This window comes from Phaethon lepturus, unplaced genomic scaffold (genome assembly GCF_000687285.1).
Source record: "Phaethon lepturus isolate BGI_N335 unplaced genomic scaffold, ASM68728v1 scaffold6742, whole genome shotgun sequence".
In the NCBI taxonomy this organism is placed as follows: domain Eukaryota; kingdom Metazoa; phylum Chordata; class Aves; order Phaethontiformes; family Phaethontidae; genus Phaethon; species Phaethon lepturus.
In genome coordinates, this window is record NW_010525427.1 from 265 (window position 1) to 20,068 (window position 19,804).

At 45.3% G+C, this 19,804-nt stretch overlaps 1 protein-coding gene across 1 annotated transcript; it reads right to left on the reverse strand.

Annotated features, from left to right (window-relative positions):
- Positions 1-1,762: 1,762 nt before the first annotated feature.
- On the reverse strand, positions 1,763-18,896 carry CPLX4 (complexin 4). Its single transcript, XM_010282735.1, has 3 exons — positions 18,730-18,896; positions 15,581-15,668; positions 1,763-1,990 (listed from the first exon to the last, which is right to left on the reverse strand). The coding sequence occupies exons 1-3, from the start codon at positions 18,894-18,896 to the stop codon at positions 1,763-1,765; spliced, it is 483 nt and encodes a 160-aa protein (XP_010281037.1).
- Positions 18,897-19,804: the final 908 nt, after the last annotated feature.

The window sequence follows — 19,804 nt, forward strand, 5'->3', positions numbered from 1 at the left end:
GCTCGGAACTGAGTGGGTTTCACATCTGGAGCGCACTGTAACTCGGTCTTTTGCACTTCACAGACCAGTACCTGAGGCCAGGATTGAGGAGAGGAGAGGAGAGGAGAAATGGAGAAAAGAAAGAGACAAAAGACAGAAAGAGAAAAGGAAGGCGGGAGGGAGGCGGGAAGGAAGGAAGAAAAGAAAGGAGACAAACCATACTTAATGCATTTATTCATTTAAAATAAATATTTTAACTTAATTGGCTGGAGACAGAGAGAGAAAGAGAGGCTTATAAACCTGTAGGAAGGTATTCGTTTGCAAATCTCATTCACAAGCTAGCTCTTGGAGAACGTACAAAGACCTTCGTTGTATAGAATACCTGAGCCCTTCGGGAGTAGCGTTGTATACATCATCCATGTGCAAGGGCTGTACAGCTTTTGTGCGGGTTATCGCGCACAACAACTACTGTGGCGACGCAAGTGCAGAAACAGACCGATGCTCCCATCTGCCTTAACCACAAGACCCTGCTCCCCAGGGCCGGTGGGGATTACTGCAGCTGGCCCCATCCCTGCCTGCCCGGGCTGGCGGCCCCGGCAGCGCTGCAGGCTGCGGTGAGTAGCCATCCCTCAACCAGCCAGCTGCCCCGCATGGGGCCGCGCTCCTCCAACTCCTAGCCAGCATCAGCCCTGCTGGTTGGGGACCAGGGGGCAATCAGGCCCGCACCTACTTAGGTTTTCCCCAGAAAAAGACTCTGAATGACAGCAAAGAAAATCTTGCTCGGTCCTGAGTCTAAAAGCACTGGATCTGGATCCTGCCTGTCCCATAGGCTCAGTCAGTATAGCACCAGTGACAGCCATGCTTTTTCTCAGGGTGTAGGTGCCCTACCCCAGCATAATCTTCCAGGTGGGACAGATTTATGTTTAGCCTTGTATGGAGCTAACTCCTAGAATAAATGTGGTGAGCTCATCTTAGCCTATACAGCTATATACCAGCCTATTTGCTGGTACCCCAAGCGCCAGGATTTGGCACACATAGCAGCCGAGCAGAGGGCCACTGCTGTCACTCGATGGTTGAACTGCATTTGAAGACCAAAAGGCTGTGAAAGTAAAGCAGCCTGGAGAAGTCTGCGTTGCTGACTGACCAGGGTTTACTGATAGCTACCAAGCCTTGGTTTCAGACAAGTACCCGCTCAGTTCTATATATGATGACATTTTTGTCCCAAGCTGTAGAGTCAGATGCTTCACTTTTTGCCTTTTGCTAGATTTAGTACAGAGATGGTCAAAACCTTTTTTTTTTAAAGTTTTCGCAGAAATTGTCATCATTTGAATAATGGGTTTGTTTCAAAATGTTTGAAACAGACATGTTTTTATTAGAAATATATGTATTTATTTCTGAAAGCCGTATCAAATGACTGCTTACCTATATGTTATGCATCAGAAGAACAATTTTGCTAAAAAATGCACATTTAATAGCATTTTGATCACTTCTTTGAAAAAATGGAGAAAGGCACATTTTTTCCCCAGTATTAGCTTTTTTAAAGCCATTTTTTTCCACGGGGAAAAATGTTATGTTAAAAAATGAGGATCAGTTCTAGCTTCACACTAAGCAATCATGGCATGTAAATTTTGCCCCTCCTTGGGGTTTGAAAGTGTCTCTCTCTCTCTCTTTTCTATATTTACATTTAATGCTATACAGCTAAGTGCATTCCTCTGCCTGCCCTCACTCTGCAGCCCCTGTGAGACAAGACTGAATCCACAACCCTTGGACAGTGGTGTCTCTTCTACATCACTGAACATTTCTGCTCAGCAGCCTGTTTCATTTCGTTGAAGGTGGCTTGTGCCTTTTCTTTGATCGCATCCATGTCCATATTCTGGATGTTCTGCAGCTGTCCCAGGATAGAGTCCTTGTCCTCTTCCTCCACCTGATCTTCTGCCACCATCTTCCGGAGGTCTTCTGGCAAATCCACATCATCTCCAGCCATCTGTATTTGATTCTCATCCAATTCACTCTGATGCAAAAAGCAGAAAATAAAAACAGTGCATGTGAGTATTTCTGCTACCCCAGGATCTACTGATGAGTCTCTTTTTTGTTCGTTTGGTTGCTTTTTTTTGAGAGGTGGACAAAACATATGCACAGATTTTTCAGTCAAAGTTTTTAGATGCAATTTTTGAATTCAGGGGCTCAGCTCCCATACAAGCGCTAAGACTTTTCAGATGATGTCAATTATATTTTGAAGGGTTTCAGTAGTGTCAGAATTGAAGCCTTCAGTGTCACTTGCCATTTTAGAAGGCTTTGCCGTATGTGTTAACTGTGGTAACATGCTCATACTGCAGGAAATCCACTACAAGTTGTTTGTATCCACCAAAGACATGTTGCAATATAGTGCCTAGGCTGTCCTCTGTTGTGCGATTTGGTCGGTGAGGCAATAGCTTCAGAAAAACTCTCTGGCTACCATTCCCCTGTTCCTTTGTTGGTGGGTATTTTTAGGTATCAGCACTAAACTGAAGCCTTCCTGAAGAAAGATGCATTACACTTCGGAAAGAATTACTGGAAAAAAGATCTCTGTGTTCCCCAAACAGTGTCTAAACTATATCTAGGTCTTTGGTTGGCATCCCTGAGTCGTGATGAAGGGCAGGGGCTGCCTGGCACATAATCAGAGCAGTGTTGCAGTGCTGGTAAGTGGGGTAATAGGAGGACTTAGACAACAAAAGAGAGGATGGAGGTTGGGTGTGAGTCTGAGAAAGCAAAAGGAGACGGGAGAAGGAACTGGTTAAGCAATTAAAAGGGCTGAGATGCAGTAAGTGCTACACACACTTGCTTCCTGCCTGCCCACTGAAACGCTCTATCAGTGGGGCTATGTCAATTTTTCAAACAATGGCTATTTTGTTCACATTTTATGGTGGATTCTGATGGATCCAGAGCTCGGAAGAACAGGATATTTTGACACAGTTCACACATCAAAGATAAGCATTAATGCCTCATTACATCTCCAAAATGAAGCATGACAGCAGCAAAGGCCTGATATGAATAAGCAGCAATGCTGTCAGCAGGAGGTGTTTTCTGAGAGTGAGAGGGGTCTTGGGTTTGCATGAAGGAATGAATGCAAGAATCAATGGAAGGACATATATGAGCAATGTCTGTGTAGTTTCAGGCCTTAGCAAGGGCAGGCAATCTGGGATGCTTGACTGCATAGCCACTATTTACTGTTACATATATTTGCACAGCTTTATGTTTGCAATAACTGTACTTTCCTTTAACCTGATTTCTCCCCATATGAAAATATCGAGAGGTGTGTCATGATCATTACTACCATGTGGCTAAAATGGGCGAGGACGTCTCTTGACCCCTTTGGGTAAGGATCTGTGTGAGCTAGAAACAATATCCCAGTTAGCAGAAGTATTCTTTATTGATTATGTATCTGGAAAAAATGCGTTAAGTTTTAATTTGCAAGTGCTGGCTGTTGGAGGAGTTAGCCCTTCCGGAATTATCCCAAGTAGCAGTAGAGGATGATAAAAAAAGATGCTGGGTTAATTACTGAAAAAGTCCCACTAAGCAGACAATCACACATGTTATTTTCTTTAGAACTATTTATAATTTAAGACGTCGTCACTGCACACTACTGTGTATTGTATGGAGAGGTGCCCATACAGCACACACAAAGGCCATTTTGGTGATGTGAACAGCTGTTTGGCACGTTCTTGCACCAAAACCCCCCGTCCTACTGAAGTCTGAGATGTGATGCACAACACAGGGGGTTCAAAGTGTTCTCTGACCAAATAAGAACGTGTTCAGATGTAGTTTAAAGCAGTGCAATTCTGCCCAAGTCACCTGCACTCATTTGGCATTTAGCCTGTTCTTGCATAGACTTAGTATGAGCTTCAATAGGGTAGGGTCACTCAACACAAGCCAAGAAGCACATAAGATGTGTATGGCCTCTTCTCTTTCTTCTAAAATTTGACAGATCTGGTTCTGTTACTTTGCTTTCAAATGGAAGTGTAGGATTACATTTCTGGTCCTACCTGTTGGGATTTTTTTTAAGTCTAGTGGAAAAAAGTGAAAGCTTGTTTTCTCACAAGGAGGAACTAGAAGATTTTCCCACAGGATGTTCTTAAAGTCAGGCTAATGCTGCAAGTGTCCAAATGCACAGTGAGCCTGAAGCTCCAGACACTCACTTCTGAAAGCCAGGATCAGAAATGTAATGCTGGAGACGCATCGTGGCTGTTAGTTTCAGACAGACAGCAGCTTGGATTCAGAGTGTAGGCAGGGTGTGCAGATCCCTACCGGCCCAGCATGCGCACACGTGGGGACGGTTACTTGCCCAAGACCAGTCATGGCTCTGATGGTGACAGAGGCATCAGAATACACTCAGCTTGGACTACAGAGAGCACCCAAAATAGGCAGACCTCATGGACAGGACAGCTGGGGCCATGGGCTCGAACAAACCCCTCTGGACCCTGGCAAGCTTGCACCGGACTGGATGGCCTCTCTCCTGATGACTTTAATCTCCATAGTCTCCAGGCTCTGCAAGTGTTCAGCCACCCTTCTGGGATCTCTGAGAACATAGAAGCAACATCTCTGCTAGTAAATTAAATATGCCTGGCACTGGTCGCTTGCCCCAAGGCCAGCTGGCCTGGAACAACCCAGTGCGATGCTATTGAACTCTCTCGCCCTACCAAACAGGGTGGCCCCATCTAACTGCCTGTTGGGAATGCCTGCCCTAACTCCCACACCGGCCCTGGGAACTGCTTGGGAGAGTGCCCAGGCCAAAACTGGGTCAGACACGATCTGACAATTCAACAGCATCGGCGACGGAGTGCCTGGCAATATTCTTTGACCCTGATTATGCACCTGATGTAGTCAGACTCAGATCCCTTTTGCTACAGGTGCAATATACTACAGGAAACAGACAGCCTAAACGTCTGTTTAGATGAAGTCTGACTGTAGACAGAAGGGTTCAAAGCTCACAGACTAACCCACAGGGGAGCCAAACTCATTCCCAGCATCGCTGCGTGATGTACGGCTTTCCTGATGTCTAACTCAGCCTGTCAGAAGGCCTGCCTATGCCTATGCACAGAGACCCTGAGGTAAGTGAATCCAGACATGATCCCGTGACTCATCGCCTAAAATGCACCAGCTACGTACAAAACCAGAGTTCACCTCGCCCTGACCTGCAAGTGGGACTTTTGGCAAGCAATGCAGCAGCCCCACGCTGTCCTGTGCCCTCCAAGGGCTGCAGGTACCTCACAAGTAAGTACGAGGAGCCGCGGGTTGGAACCACTGGCCTTCTTCCCCACAAACACCCTTTCGTGCCGACCCTGCACAGGGATCGCCGGGGGGGTCTGTGGCGGCCGCTTGACGCCCCAGCTGTCAGGGCCTCGTGGGCACTGTCATGTCATTGCCCAAACCGGCTTCAGTGGGAGCCCCCTTGCCCCCAGGGCCCAGAACCCCCCTTTCAGCACGCGCAGGCCCCCAGCCCTGCCCTAGGACGCGTCACACCTGTGCCTGCGCCGAGGCGGGCGCCGGGCTGAGCTGGCTTGTTGACTGGTTTTCAGGATGGCCCAAGCTTTGCCTTCCCTGACGGTCCCTGGGCCGTCGCTGGGCCCTGCTGCCAGCCCAGCTCTTCCGGCTGCGTTCAGAGCCCGTGGGGCTGTGCCTGCGGGTGAGGGCACAGCTTGTGGGTCCCCGTGGCCCCAGCCGGGACCCGCTCGGGGGGCAATCCTGATCCCGCCGCCTCCCGATACCCACATTGTGACTCCGTTTTTCCACAGCATTTTTCACAGCTGTTTCACTCTGACCTATTAAGAAAACATTTAGATCAGCAGAAGGATTCTTCAAGCTTAGCAAATGCTTGTTTTCAGAAACTTATTTAACGCCTGTACGCAGCGAAGAGCTTCTCCTGAGACAGGTTTCCCTTTCTGCCTGGTCGATATGCATCCCCCGCGGCACAGCTAGAGCTTATGCAATGGCTGCGTGCAAGTGAAAAATCCTTTAATTCTGGAATGGCACTATTCATTAAATCAAGTCTTGACAATATTCTCATCACAGCACAGTAGAGCAAGAGCTGCTTGAGATTACATGACTACATGTCCCTTTCATGGCGAGATGCTCTTTAATGTCTTCAGCAGCACTTGTTATTGAAAAGACACCTGATTGCAGCTATAAATATCGGTGAACAAAAAACATCCTGCTCTTCAGTAGCTGAGAATCTTGTAGAGCAGTGCCCACCGAAGTGCTTTGACTAGGGGAAGGGATCCACCTGCGTGGAGCAGATGACGCAGCCCCTTGCCGAGGTGCTAGAAGTTCATGCATCACAACACAACCCCCAGCACTGGGACAGAACGGTACTGATGTGACAATGCTCTGACAGAGAGTAGTGGCATTTGAGGTGACATGGTGGATCTATGTGCAGTCAGTGATGTGAAAGGGGTGGTGGGGCCCATGGGGAGAGGTTGCTGTGCTGCAGACGAGGTCTTTGGACAGGTTGGATGGACCTGTGGTCAGATGTTCCTCTTCTGCATCACAGGCACCATCTCCTCAAGCTCCAGTCTTTAGACCTTGCAGAAGTTAATTGATTACTGGATCCCAGTTCAGGAAAAAGGCAGTAAGTGAATAAAAGAGTTTGGTGTCATTTTTTAAATTAAAATATTTATGTACATATTCATACCATTTTTAAAAAATGTTTTGTGTGGAGGTGATGCATTGAATACTCCGAAGATGAAAAAGTTGTCCACAGATCAAATGTCTCATGGCTAAAAACATATTTCTGATGACAAACCTAAGTTGACAATTCTCTTAATAGGATTAGGTTCATTAAGGCACTGCTTTCCCTTATAAATCTGGCCCAGATAGCATGGAGCTTTAGATTTTGCACTGAAAAGGGGGCCCTGCTTAGTCCTGAATTTCATGCTTTCATTTACAACGTGTGCTAGTGATTGATACTGGTAATATCCAGGGTTTCTATCCCATACTAGGCTACCTGAAATGGCTTTCATTTTTCAAAATAATTAATGCATTATCATAGGCCCGAGAGCATTTTGCTACCATAATGTTGTATCATAGAGTTGAATTTTTTTCAGGGACTTTTATAGTGTGCATGTAATAAATTCATTTTCTTCCTGATAGATGTTTTCATAAGGGCTGATGAAAAGAAAGCAGACCTTCAACAAAGAAATGCTATACAGGTAGACACAAAGGTAGAAAAGCATGTCCTGCAAAATTTACTTGCAACCATGACAAATCAGCAAAGCTAAGTATGTGCTTAATAACTTCTTTGCTGGTTTAGAGCTCCTGTCCTACCTTGGAGGCAACCCTTCTCTTGTTATTACTGGAACTTGGCCCCAAAAAGCACCTGGTGTATGCCGAAGACAAGATCCTGCTGGAGGTGGGGCAGATCACCATTGCATGCTCTTGGGTGCTATGAAGTGGCAGTGAGCTCGTCGGAGGTCAGCAAGGGTGATTGTGGAGACGTGACCACCACCTCAGAACTGAAGAAAGTTCAGATGGGAGACACCCAAAATCACAGGGCAACACCCAGTTTTGATTGAGAGCTGGGCACATAAGCATCCCGAAGCCTTTGATGGTGGCCCTTCTTGGGATTTAAAGCTGGGGCCTCGCAGAGCGTGCTGGGGCCGCGGGCAAATGCTGTTCAGTAGCTGGCTCAGCATATGCCTCCAAAAGGAAAACAAAGCCTAATGATATTTTACTACTCAGCTGCTAATTAAAATGCTGGTGTTTAGAGATTTAGGCCCACAATCCAATCAACCACTTACAATCTCGTACTTCGTTTTTTTGCATAATTAATCTTTCTGTAATTAATCTCGTCCTCAGGATATGTTCTCCTTTTTCTTGCCACTATGCTGAGCACCCACAGCCCAGAACAAACGGTCCATTGCAACTGATGAATACGGGGGAGCAGAGCGGATATCTGCCCCTGTGTATGACACTGGTCACGCACTCACACGTATCCATGTTTCTCCGGCCGTATCCCTTCCTCTTCCAGATGGATATTCTCTCTGGAGGGTGTCTGACGACGAGGCGCGTTTCTCCAGTCTCTTTGGTGCCAGGCTGTAGCGGTGAGCGAGCGCCCACGGTTCCCTCACACACCTCCCGCAGGAGCAAACACCAGCCTTACGTACACGGGGCAGATCCTGTCCTGACACCAGCCCCCGCGGCTGCGCGGGCCCCCTGCTGCGCGCAGGCACCACGCGCAGTCCGCCGCTTTCCCCGGGGACTGCACTTGGGGCTGAAAGGGCTCCGCGCCTTCGGTTCATCCCAGGCGAGCAGGACGCCTTGCGGACGACCGGTGCGGTCTGCTGGAGATACGCAGGTTTGGCAACGCCTGGACACGTTCCGCCACGCAGTGCAGGCACCGGCGTTTCTATAAAGGGCCCTGCAGCCGTAATAGCAGCAGCTCTAGTGCATGAAAAAGGGATCAAAGTTCAAGTACAAGTAAGCGTGTGACCTTGATAACGGCCTGCGAAAGACTCACGGGCTAATAATAACTTCCATTTAAAGGGGTCATTTGAATGAGAAGCTACAGATGTAGCAATATGCCTTCATTTTTGACCATGAAAAACTGTGCCCTCAGATGGTTTTAAAACTCAAACGTCCTTACAGAGGGTTTGTTGATCTGAAATGGGTTGTTATGTAGAACTGTATTGACATCAAGTTTGCTTATGAAAGCTTTGTTCGACACGGACGCACTGGGAGGGCAAGTAGAGGCAGCTTAATTGAGGTTTCTCCACACCATTTTCTCCCTTGCTTCCCCCTGCCGCCCAGTACCTGTCTCCAAACGGCCTGCATACTTTTTTAAGAGAGCACTTCTCCTTCTTGGAAAGTCAGTTAGCAAGGTTTTGGTTGCAAAAAACATGTTTTCAAAGGTAGGGAAAAATACATTTTTCATCACTGGCTATGAATGAGGCCTGCTCGACTGGTTAAATACAGATGGTGTAATTTTATCTAAGTCACAAGGTTGATCCACTTTTCATCCAAACTTGTTCAAGCAAATTACTGTTTCCAGAGTGGTGCAGTTTTATGAACATGGCACTAGAGGGCCTTTGACGGCGCAGGGTTAGAAACAGCGTCAAATCAACACTGTAGAAAAAACACGATTTACAATTCGCGTTTACATTATATAATCACCTTCTGAGCCTCGGTGACTTGGTTATTTTTAAATGCTTGACTGCTGGATCCTTTCCTTCTGGCATTTCTGATGTTTCAGTGGGAAATGCCTCAAACATTTCAGCAGAGGTGGTTGCAAATATTTCAGTATTTAGTCATGCTTGCCACAGAAAATGCATAAACAGTCGATTCTATTGCTTCCAGGTTCTAAGGTAGGTTTTAAAATCCCTCAGTCATATTTGCCTTTGCTCCCAAGTCACACCAGGTAAGGACGTCTAAGGGGCTAGCTGGCACAGACCAAAACGGTGTTAGTTTAACGACAGGGGTGATGGCACGCCAGCACTAGAAAGTGTGCCCCAGCACTGACTCATTTCAGAGTTTAGATTTAGCACTAGATTCACAGAGCACTGAAGAAACTGTACAGAAAACCCTTCACTGGCAAACGGTAGACCGTCTTAAAAGGCATCCTCCACAAGGAACCCTTCACATCTGGTTCCTCCTCTCAATCTGGAGGCAGTTTACAACCTAGGGCCAGAAGCAACACCGAAAGCCCCTGATGGGAAAGGGAACAAGTGGAACCACTAAGCTCACAGACAGCCAAACAACGTAAGCGTCCCTACAGATCTGGATGTAGACAAAAGTGATTGAACGAACTCCCCAGTACTCGATGGGCTGAGGTCAACTGTATGAGGTTTAACAAGGTCAAGTGGCGGGTCCTGCACTTGGGTCACAACAACCCCACGCAACGCTACAGTCTTGGGGAGGAGTGGCTGGAGCTGCCCGGGGAAAAGGACCTGGGGGTGCTGGTTGACAGCTGGCTGAACATGAGCCGGCAGTGTGCCCAGGCGGCCAAGAAGACCAACAGCGTCCTGGCCTGTATCAGCAACAGTGTGGCCAGCAGGAGCTGGGCAGGGATCGTGCCCCTGTACTCGGCACTGGTGAGGCCACACCTTGAATCCTGTGTTCAGTGTTGGGCCCCTCACTACACGAAGGACGTTGAGGTGCTGGAGCGTGTCCAGAGAAGGGCAACGGAGCTGGTGAGGGGTCTGGAGCACAAATCTGATGAGGAGCGGCTGAGGGAACTGGGGGTGTTTAGTTTGGAGAAGAGGAGGCTGAGTTGGTTGTAAGGAGGTTGTAGTGAGGTGGTCGTTGGTGTTTTCTTCCAAGTAACTACTGATAGGATGAGAGGAAATGGCCTCAAGCTGTGCCAGGGGAGGTTTAGTCTGGATATTTGGAAAAATTTCTTTACTGAAAGAGTGGCCAAGCATTGGAACAGGCTGCCCAGGGAGGTGATGGAGTCACCATCACTGGAGGTGTTCAAAAAACATGTGGACGTGGCACTTCAGGACATGGTGTAGTGCTCACGGTGGTGTTGGGTTGATGGTTGGACTTGATGATCTTAAAGGTCTTTTCCAACCTTAATGATTCTGTGATTCTAATTTATTAATTTACTTTTGAGGAGAAAGAAAATGCATAACTGGAGGAGCTATCTGAAAAGGTTCAGTGCTGTGGGCGAAGGTAGCAGAGACGATGCGTGTAGAAGTGGCTGTACAGTCAAATATCAGTCCTTGAAGATAGTGGGAATATGTGATGGGTTTAAATAATCTGCTGGGAAAACCCAGTTTATTGGTGGACTCTTGAATTTGGTATCTGTATGTGAGGCTCCAGAAAGCTGATAAATGCAATTTTCAGACCAGGGCTTGATGAATTTGATCACACTGCTTGAGCAGCCCTCAGGGTCTCTCTTGTTAGTGAACGTTACGGAGGCATTTTTCATAGTGAAACTTCCATTGATCTTAAGTCAACCTAGGATTTCTGCTTCAATTCAAGAGTTGCATTGGGTTCTTAGCCCCCGTCTCAAAACCCCACCTCAACTAGCATAATATATTTTGGTTCATCTAAATTGCAAAGTTACAAGAATTACAAGCACAAGAAAACAGGTAGGTCATCTTAATGTGAAGAAAATACTTTTGAACTGAATGTCTTTGACCTACGTTCCACTAAAACACAGATAGACTTTAATGATGTAAGTTTAGACAGCAAACGCAAAGCCACAGAAACCAATTCGCTAAGAAATCTTGACCAACACGTCCACTCATTTTCTCAAAATTCCTCCAGATCAAGGATAAGAAAGGATGCAAAATATCTTCGGTATCTTTAATTCCTCTGGCCAGGTTAAATCCTTGCCACTCAGTTCAAAACGGCAAGAAGAAATTATTTGTGTGAGGAGGTCTAATATTGCTAGTTAGGTTTGATAGAAATTTTACACACAGAAACCTGTTTGTGTACAAAAACATCAGTGTGAGATTTCACCACATCAAAATTTTGACATCAAAAAGCTCCAACTACTTTAAAATTATAGTTATAATTTTTTTTTATTACAGTCACTACTGGAAATGTTTGTTTCCAGAAAAGAACACCTTTGCAAAGTGGTAGGCATTTTTTAACAGACTTCTTATAAATTTTTGATTAAAAATATTATTAATAACTTCCCCCAAAAATACAAGAGAAAAAGTGGCTCCTTTTAAACCCTGCAAAATAGTACAATAAAAGAAAAGTTTGCAAAGCTCTTTTCGTCATCTTCAACTACTCCATTGGTAACGTTGGGTCAGGGACTGGCTTTTATAGCACAACTTACTTCATCCAACTAGAACCAGTATTCAGGTGAGCAGATAAAAACTGCAGAAAGTTTGCAGGTAATTGACGGCCAGTGAAGGACATAGCCTAAGCCAGGACAACCGCAGCCTTTGGATGACAGCCGTCCACGCAGCTATGCAACCTTGCGTTTTTCTACCTCGCTTCAGGGCAACACATTCCTCCTGTAGGCGCTAGAAGATGTGATTGATTGATAGGTGTTTCAGACTCGGACAGTCCCTTCACAATGCTTGTGCTTTAACAAAGCCAAAATCACAAGACCCGACAGCTTCTGGGAAAGCTTTTCTGTCAACTTTTCTGTGAGTTGGGTCCTAACAAGGTAGGTGCCTGCCGGCCTCGGGCTGACTCTCGGCTCCCTGCTGTTAGGTGATCTCTGTTACAGCAATCCCAAGCAATTATGAATGAAGTACCCTGGGGCATTACTAATTTGTTAGCTGAGCATATTTTTAGCTGAGCATAAACGCGTTGAACTCCCTGTTGATAGTTAATTCCATTACTGCTGCTTAATTGATACAGACTAAAACGTGGCATGGATAGTTCTCAACCTTGACTAGGGCGGCCATCATGCCGGGGTAGAAGGGTCTGAGAAATGTGGGCCATATACTGCTAAACTATTTTAATTACACCCATATAATAATCGGACTTCTGGCTACCAGGGCTCACACTCACAGGGGCACATAGGCTCTTAATTTCCTTGAAATCCCTTGGAGTCCAGCACCTGAATACCTTTGTAGTTCTGTGCCACAGAGCAGTGACCCAGGCCTTTAGTTAAACAGACCTCGGTCCATCCTATTTGTAAGCTGGGTGATAGGAAAAAGGCCACCGAAACACGAAGTCCACATCACCATGTGACTGATGGACCAGCAAGCCCTGAGCTCTGCTGACTGCAGGAGGTGGAATGACAAACACAGAGAGAGCACAGGTCAGACACTCGTAACACTGTCTGCAAAGGGAAAAGCAACCGGGGAACTCCACATAACAGCCATTTTTTCCAGGAGGCCTTTGCTCAAACAATAAATTTTCAGCAAGTCATTGAAGTCGTATTTGAAATAACTGTATGTGAAAGACATCTTAATGAAGCTGGAAAAATAAATCTCTTCAGAAATCTTTTATAAGCAATGAAGGAGTGACCAGGCTAAGAGCAGTTTAACAGCATATAAACCACCGCCGTTCTAACATGACTTCTAACAACCTATGAATACGGAGCCTACGCAAACCTGCGTCTCCAAAGACTTTCCAGAAATAAGCTTTTTTCACTGCCTATGTACAGACTCAAGTTCAGGGCTGGATGCAACCCGGGTTTTGGCAGAGAGTCGTTGGTATCAGAGGCTATGGGAACACATGGTCTGCTTGTCGGTGTCAGGGCGGAAGGAAGCAGCTCTTAAACTTTCCCCCTTTCCTGGTAAATCTACCAAGTCAACCACAGTGACTGGAGAACCTGTGTCACGGTGTGAATAGTGCAGAGTAACACAGCATATGAGGCTAAACCAAAGAAACATGAGAAATCAGAACATGAAGTCAGTGAATGTTATGCACATACATAGTAGAATAATTCGGTAAGCCCAAGAAACAAAGATCCCGCTCTCTTCTCAGAAGGATCTGGACCATATTACGCAATCTCTGGGAACTATGTATAACTCTGCTTAAGACAGCATTGATTCTAGCAAAGACAACCGTCCAACCCGCAGTTTCTTGCTCTCCAGGACACTTCAGTGCCTTCTGATGCATTCATTTCGTCGGTGCAGGGCTCTACAGTGCCTGGTGAACCAGGTCAGAAGTTGCAAGGCCAGCAAAATCCCCATCTTCACGGCAGCAGTAGTTCAGAGCAGAGGCATGGTCCCAACCCCTACGTAGACTGCTCTGTCCTGTATTACTCCTCTCCTGTCCATGGAAGAACCTTACGAAATAACACAGTCACAACTTTTCCAAGCACAGGACCCCGAGTTACTTTGTGCTGGAGCTAACACTGCAACCCACTCTGGACAAAACTAAGAAGCACAAGCGGGCCGCATCCACGTGCCACAACCAAGTGCTGGAAAGTCATGGACAGAGACAAAGCCTTTCAATTCCATGGCCCAGAGCAGAATCTCAAATTTTAGGGAGCCCCTAAATGCACAGTAGTAAAGGCCCTGATACTAATTTGCACAAACAAGTCTTCAGTCACTTCTTCAAAATGAGTGGAAAATAATATTCAAAACTTACTGGACTTTCCTTCACACCCTACCACAGTTTTTTTCTTTAACGAGTCTTTGGGGAAGCAATTTGTCCAGGGTTTGTTTTTTTTTTAAGAACTAAAACTAATCATTTTCACCCTTATGATTAGTCATCCTTTCAGAGCATGCTAATAGATTTGAAAAACTGGCCTGTCTAGTACAAAAGTCTTACTTCTCTTCTTCCCGTCATATAATTTTTGCCCATGTATCTGCTAGCTAACTTTAGTAGTTTTCCTTCACTTCCCCTACAGAAGTCAGTTACTGATTTGTTGTTCCCTGTATACTTTTTTTTGAAAATGTCTTCACATTTCCCATTCCGCATTTCCGAGGTTAAATGACAGATTACATGCCTCAGTAAGTTTGGCAACTCATAATTTGAAATCCATTATAATTCTTGAGTAAATACCTGCTGGCCCTGGTGTACTGTACACCGTTTAGCAACCTCCTCTGACAACACTGAGCTGAGAAAATTCCCCTGATTCACCTCCATAAAAGAGACTGTCATAGGGAAACATATCTAGGGACCTTCATAGTGATCCTGCAGTTAAAATGAATTCAAAGAATTCACTTAATGTTTCTGCTATGGCCTAATCTTCCCTGATTTTCTTGCAGAATCCTCTGGCGCTCGCTCCCTTAGCTCACTTCAATTCCAGCCACAGTCCTAGAAGAGATACCGTCTTTCTTCATTAGAGAAGCATCACCATCTTGTGACAGGAAATCAGCTCAAGAATACTCAAGTTTCAAAACCTTTTTTTTTTTTTGCTTTTTTTTATAGGCAGGATCTGTGGATGTTTAGTATAGGCTTAGTGCTAAAGCCCGTACTGTGACAAACAAGAGTTAAATCCCTGAAAACATGGAAGGTGATCAGAAAATAAACAAGAAGAGCAAGCCTTCCCTCTCAACCCGGAAAACACTTTAAACGCGGTAGAGAGCTATCCTTGTTTGTATCTATGTGTTTTTATGTCAGGAAAATACCATCAACTTAAGTGCTAACTATGTTTTCTGTCATGATCCAGAAGCTATTGCATCTGCTGCCCGCTTTTAGCAAACCTCCAGAGTTCTCTGTTGCTTGAAGCTTCTGTTGTCTGTATTTTGGTTTTCCTGGGAATATTTGACAAATGTGTCAGGAGCACTAAAGAAAAAAGAATGGATGGTTTGCTTGCACTTTGTGGAAGAAGAGAGTAAAACTGAGCCTTCAGAAGTTTAGCAGAACTCAAACGTACAGCTTGTGGAGGAGTTTCCAGGGACTTTGCTTATAGGTTTTTGGGTTTTTAACTGCTGCATGTTGCTAAGTGAAGAGTATATACTAACTGTGAGACGCCGTCAGGCCAGATGCTCAACTTGCCTCGTCGCCTGTTTCAGATCTGATGGTACAGGGAGGGATTGCAAGAATCTTTCTGTTAGATTCATCTACTGCGCCGAGAAGAAAGGGTGGAAAAGCAGCAGTCACTAGGGAAAACAATGGCTCCGGCCTCCTCCAGTCCTGCACTGAGCTGCAGTGGGGATCCCACTGGTGAAGGCAATTTGCCGTTTTCAGAACTCTGCATTGGTAGTCGGCTTGTTTTCAAATTGGGCACTGCTCTAGGTGAGATCGTGAACCACAGGCTTACCTTAGGGAGTCTGTACTTCTCCCTCAGATGAACCCTCAGACAGGCTCGCTCTGCCTTTTTCTGTGCAAACGCCGCATCTCTTTCCATCCTGGAAATCAGAAAAAATGTTTCTTCAAGATACTGATAAAGTACAGTCTTTTACACTGAAGGAGTTGTTCGGCTGTAAAAAGCTACACGCAGGAGTTATTCCCAAAGTTGTGTAACTTGTCCACAGGCACAAAGGAAGCAGTATCAATAAAGTGATGCTAAGGGGTGAGGCTGCCCGTGCCCCAGGCTTGCTCTCAGAAGAGCCCCCCTGAGTGCTGTGAAGAATGAAGGATAAGCCAATACTACTTGTCTGGTGTCTGTACCTGTACTGGCCGTTACGGCTCACCGTAACGGTGAACGGTTCCAACAAGCAGCACAGAAGAGCTACGCTTATTCCTTGCTTAGTCCCCTGGGGCGCTTACAGAGATGCAGCTGCCTGCCGAGGCTCCTGCTCTGCAGCCGTGACATTCTCACAGTACACCACCACACACAACGGCAGAATGGTCTTTCTGGGTCGGACCAAAAGTTACCTGTCCGAGAGTCCCATCTCCAACAGTAGACAGCAGTGGACACCAAGAGAAAGAATTTAAGAGGAGGGTAAGCATCCTGTATCAAAACTCCCCAGCTTCCAAAAATCAGTGGTGTAGGGCACTGCAGCTGGAAATCGGCTCTACGTCATTCTCTTTAATAGCACTGGACGGCCTCTGTCACCTACGAATTTTCCTGGTTTTTTCTGCATCCATTTATTGTTTCAGAACACCCTACGGCAATGAATTCCACAGCTTCGCTGTGTGCAAAAGTACTTCTTTTATCTGTGATTTTATAAAATGCTTTCATTAGTTTTAAGAACTGTTCAGCACAAATTTTGGTGAGATTTGTTATGTATTTATTTGAAAAATGTGTCTCCTCAAAGGTTTTTGGTAACATTTGATAACATTCACCTTCCCCCTCTCCCTTTAATTTTTTGTCACAGAAGCATCGTCATGGAAATTCTATGGCAAAATTGATTGTGTTCTAGTACAGGTACTTTGTCACATAAAAGCTACTTGCCAGATGAAATGTTATCTTTCCTCTGCTTCCACAGGCGAGTTTTTGGGTCTCTCTCTCTCTCTCTCTCTCTCACTAAAAAAAAGGCTCACATTTGCCATCTTAAACTTCTTTCAGCCAGACATTGATGGGAAGTTTGGAAAGAGATTTTTTGAGCGCTTCTGGAATATTTTCCCTCTCTTACGTAACGTTCCTCTTCCCTTGCGTACTCCAGAGGAGGCGTTAGCAGCCGTAGCCGGCGCTGGGATACGTTCCCACAGGGCAGCGTGCAGCATTGCTACACACCCCGTCACGTGTCCACGAGGCTGAGGGGCAGGAGGGGATTTTCTGCTCAGGTAGATTGTCCTGGCACCATGGGAAGACCTGGCAAAACTCACTCAGCTGATCTCCCACCGTTGCCTGCACCCTAGTGTCTGGTCCAAACCTACACCTTTCTGTTCTGGAGGATCTAGTTAATCCCTGGATCATGAAGCTTTGTAGGAACAGGAAAGCGGTGTACGAGCAGCTGCCCAACAGTCGAGAGCCTATGGTGTACGGCACAAACTGGTGGTCCCCTCTTGCTTAAACTCTTGCGATGCCGGAAGCAAATTCTGTGCCACCGTGGAGGCTGCCAGCACAAGCCACCGGTTTGTTCTTGCGTATTACACACCTTCCTGAGGAACAGCAATCCACAGATTGCTTTTCGTTTGTTTAGTCACCAACAAACCACCCCAAGCCCAAAACCTGAGAAGAGCCCAAAGCCGAGATGGTCATGCATCAAAGGCCGAACTCTGCCCGAGTGTGACTCCAGCAAGGCACCCCCACTTCTCTGAGCTCCACTCCCGCAGAGCTGAAAACTGGGTAAAATCCAGAGCGCCCCGGAAGAGATGCTCTGCCCGTGATGGAGATCCCTGGTTACGTAACCACGCCAGTGTGCGCTGCTCTGAGCTAATTTATTCTCTTTGAAAGTACTTCAAATGGTCCTATTCTAGTTGCACACTGTACTTTCAGAAGTACCCCTGCCCCGATTCTCCCATACCGTTCAGCATGTAGCGGACACATTCCGTCTTGCAACCATAGAAATAATTCTTTTTCCAAGCATTTCCCCTATCCCAGGAATCTCGTTTTGCTTCTCAGCCTCAATAAAGCATCCCCCTGCCAGCAGGTGGTTATTTCTCTTTTAAATATCCCTTGACAAAATGCATAGCTAAACGTTCTGATTTTATTCCAAACCAAATGATACCTATTCAAGGTTTTATGACAGAAATGGCCACTGCTAACTACAGACCTGGATACCTCAAATTCCGTCAGTCATTAACCTTTCACCTATAATCATCTTACACGAAGGATTTACACAACCGTTATGTAATTGACCATTAGAGGAACAGATGCATTTGAGATTTAGAAGCAAATTGTTTTATTTATAATTATGCGCCATTTGAACGCCTACATGTTAAGTCCTTTATTTTACTTCTGTTTTGATATTTAAACACAGCAAGTGGTAAAGATTATAAGTATAGACAAAATAAAATTGAGGTTTAATCAATTGAAAAGTTCTGCTTTATTTAGTTATTTCAGAAAAAATAACTGAAAATGCAAAAAATAACCATCTTAAAACTTTTCTCTAGATAAATATCATCCATTTAACATAGCACTCATTACTTTTTCTTGCCTGCCATAATAAAAGTGGACAATGAAAAGATTATGTATTCCGAGTGTACTCCACGTGGAGTTCTAGGAGAACAAATCATACACATTTTAGAATTAACTCCTGCACTACAAACAGCTTTGTACCTATGGCCAAAATTCGATAGATAAAGCAACGTCAACTAGGAATGAATCCAGCATATCAAGGTGTGGAGATAGCAGGAAAGTGTAGGAGGAAGTTGCAGGATGGGGGGGCGAGGAAGGGGGACATAATATTTTATCATTTCCAGTTGGTGAACTTTTATTTTGCAAAGTCTCTTTAGCAAAGATTTGTCTGCTTTAAAAAAGGGGAAGAGAGCTGAATGTTCGGCTTTTTCTTGGGTTATTTTCACCTGCACAAAGTTACCAAGAATCAGCCCCGTACTGATAATAAGGGAACAGGTACTCACTTCTCCTCAACCATTTGCTTTTGATATTCCTCATACTCCTCTCTGGTCATTCCTGCAGCTGCTGCTGGATCAGAAGGAGTGCTTTCTTCTTTGCTTTCTTCCCCTCCACCTCCAAGTCCCAAATTCTTTACCTGGTTGCTCAACATATTTTTCATTAGAAAGGCCATCTTCTCAAGAAAAAGGAGCTATAAGAAAACAACTACAAGGAAGCCAAACCAAACAAAAAATGTTTTCAAAACCACCAATTGTAAGCGAGAGAGTTTCTACAGCCACATCAGCTCTTCAAGGGCACAATGCTAGTGAAACGTGAATGCCAAAACCAGTTTGTCAGCCATAATCTGGATTAAAGAGTGAACTCCTTAATATCTAGAGGCAGATGGTTCAGATTACTCCCAAAAAATCATTAGATGCAGATACCTGCTTTTTATATTAATACCTTAAGCTAATTGTACACACGCACAAAAATCAACAAGAGCGTGCAATAGCATTTTGACTTCTTCAGTCTTTAAACTCTCACTTTCACAGAGATGAAAGCATTCCCTGGAACACAACGGATCTGAATTAAAAACCTGGTTGCCTAAATGGCCATAGTAAAATCATAAAATTCGGCTACTGAGCAGAAAACCCTTTTGGATTTACACAATCCAAAGAGATTTGAAAACTGGAATTCTTCCTTAAGCAAAAAAACAAATCCTTTTTATCTATTAATATTTTACCACATTGGACAGAAGGCGCATTGAACGATTTCACCCACTTTTCATGTGGTTGGTTTGTCTCACAGATGGCCAGGGCATTACTGCTTTTTTTTTTCAAGAAAGCAACCACAAAAAAAAGAAATCACATCTTCCTCCTTCTCATTCCTTAGGGTTTGCTGCAACTCTTCCCCAGGCTGCCCCCATCTAGACCACCCCTTCGACTGGTGCTGCACAGAATACCTAGTGGTTTCGATCTTAACTATCGGTAAAGGAGAAATTAATCTGCCCGGTTCTGTATGCTATAATACAGCCTTGACACGTTTTGTTTGTGGTTTGTTTGTGGAGGGCCCTGGCCTGCTTTTGCTGGGATAGAATCATGA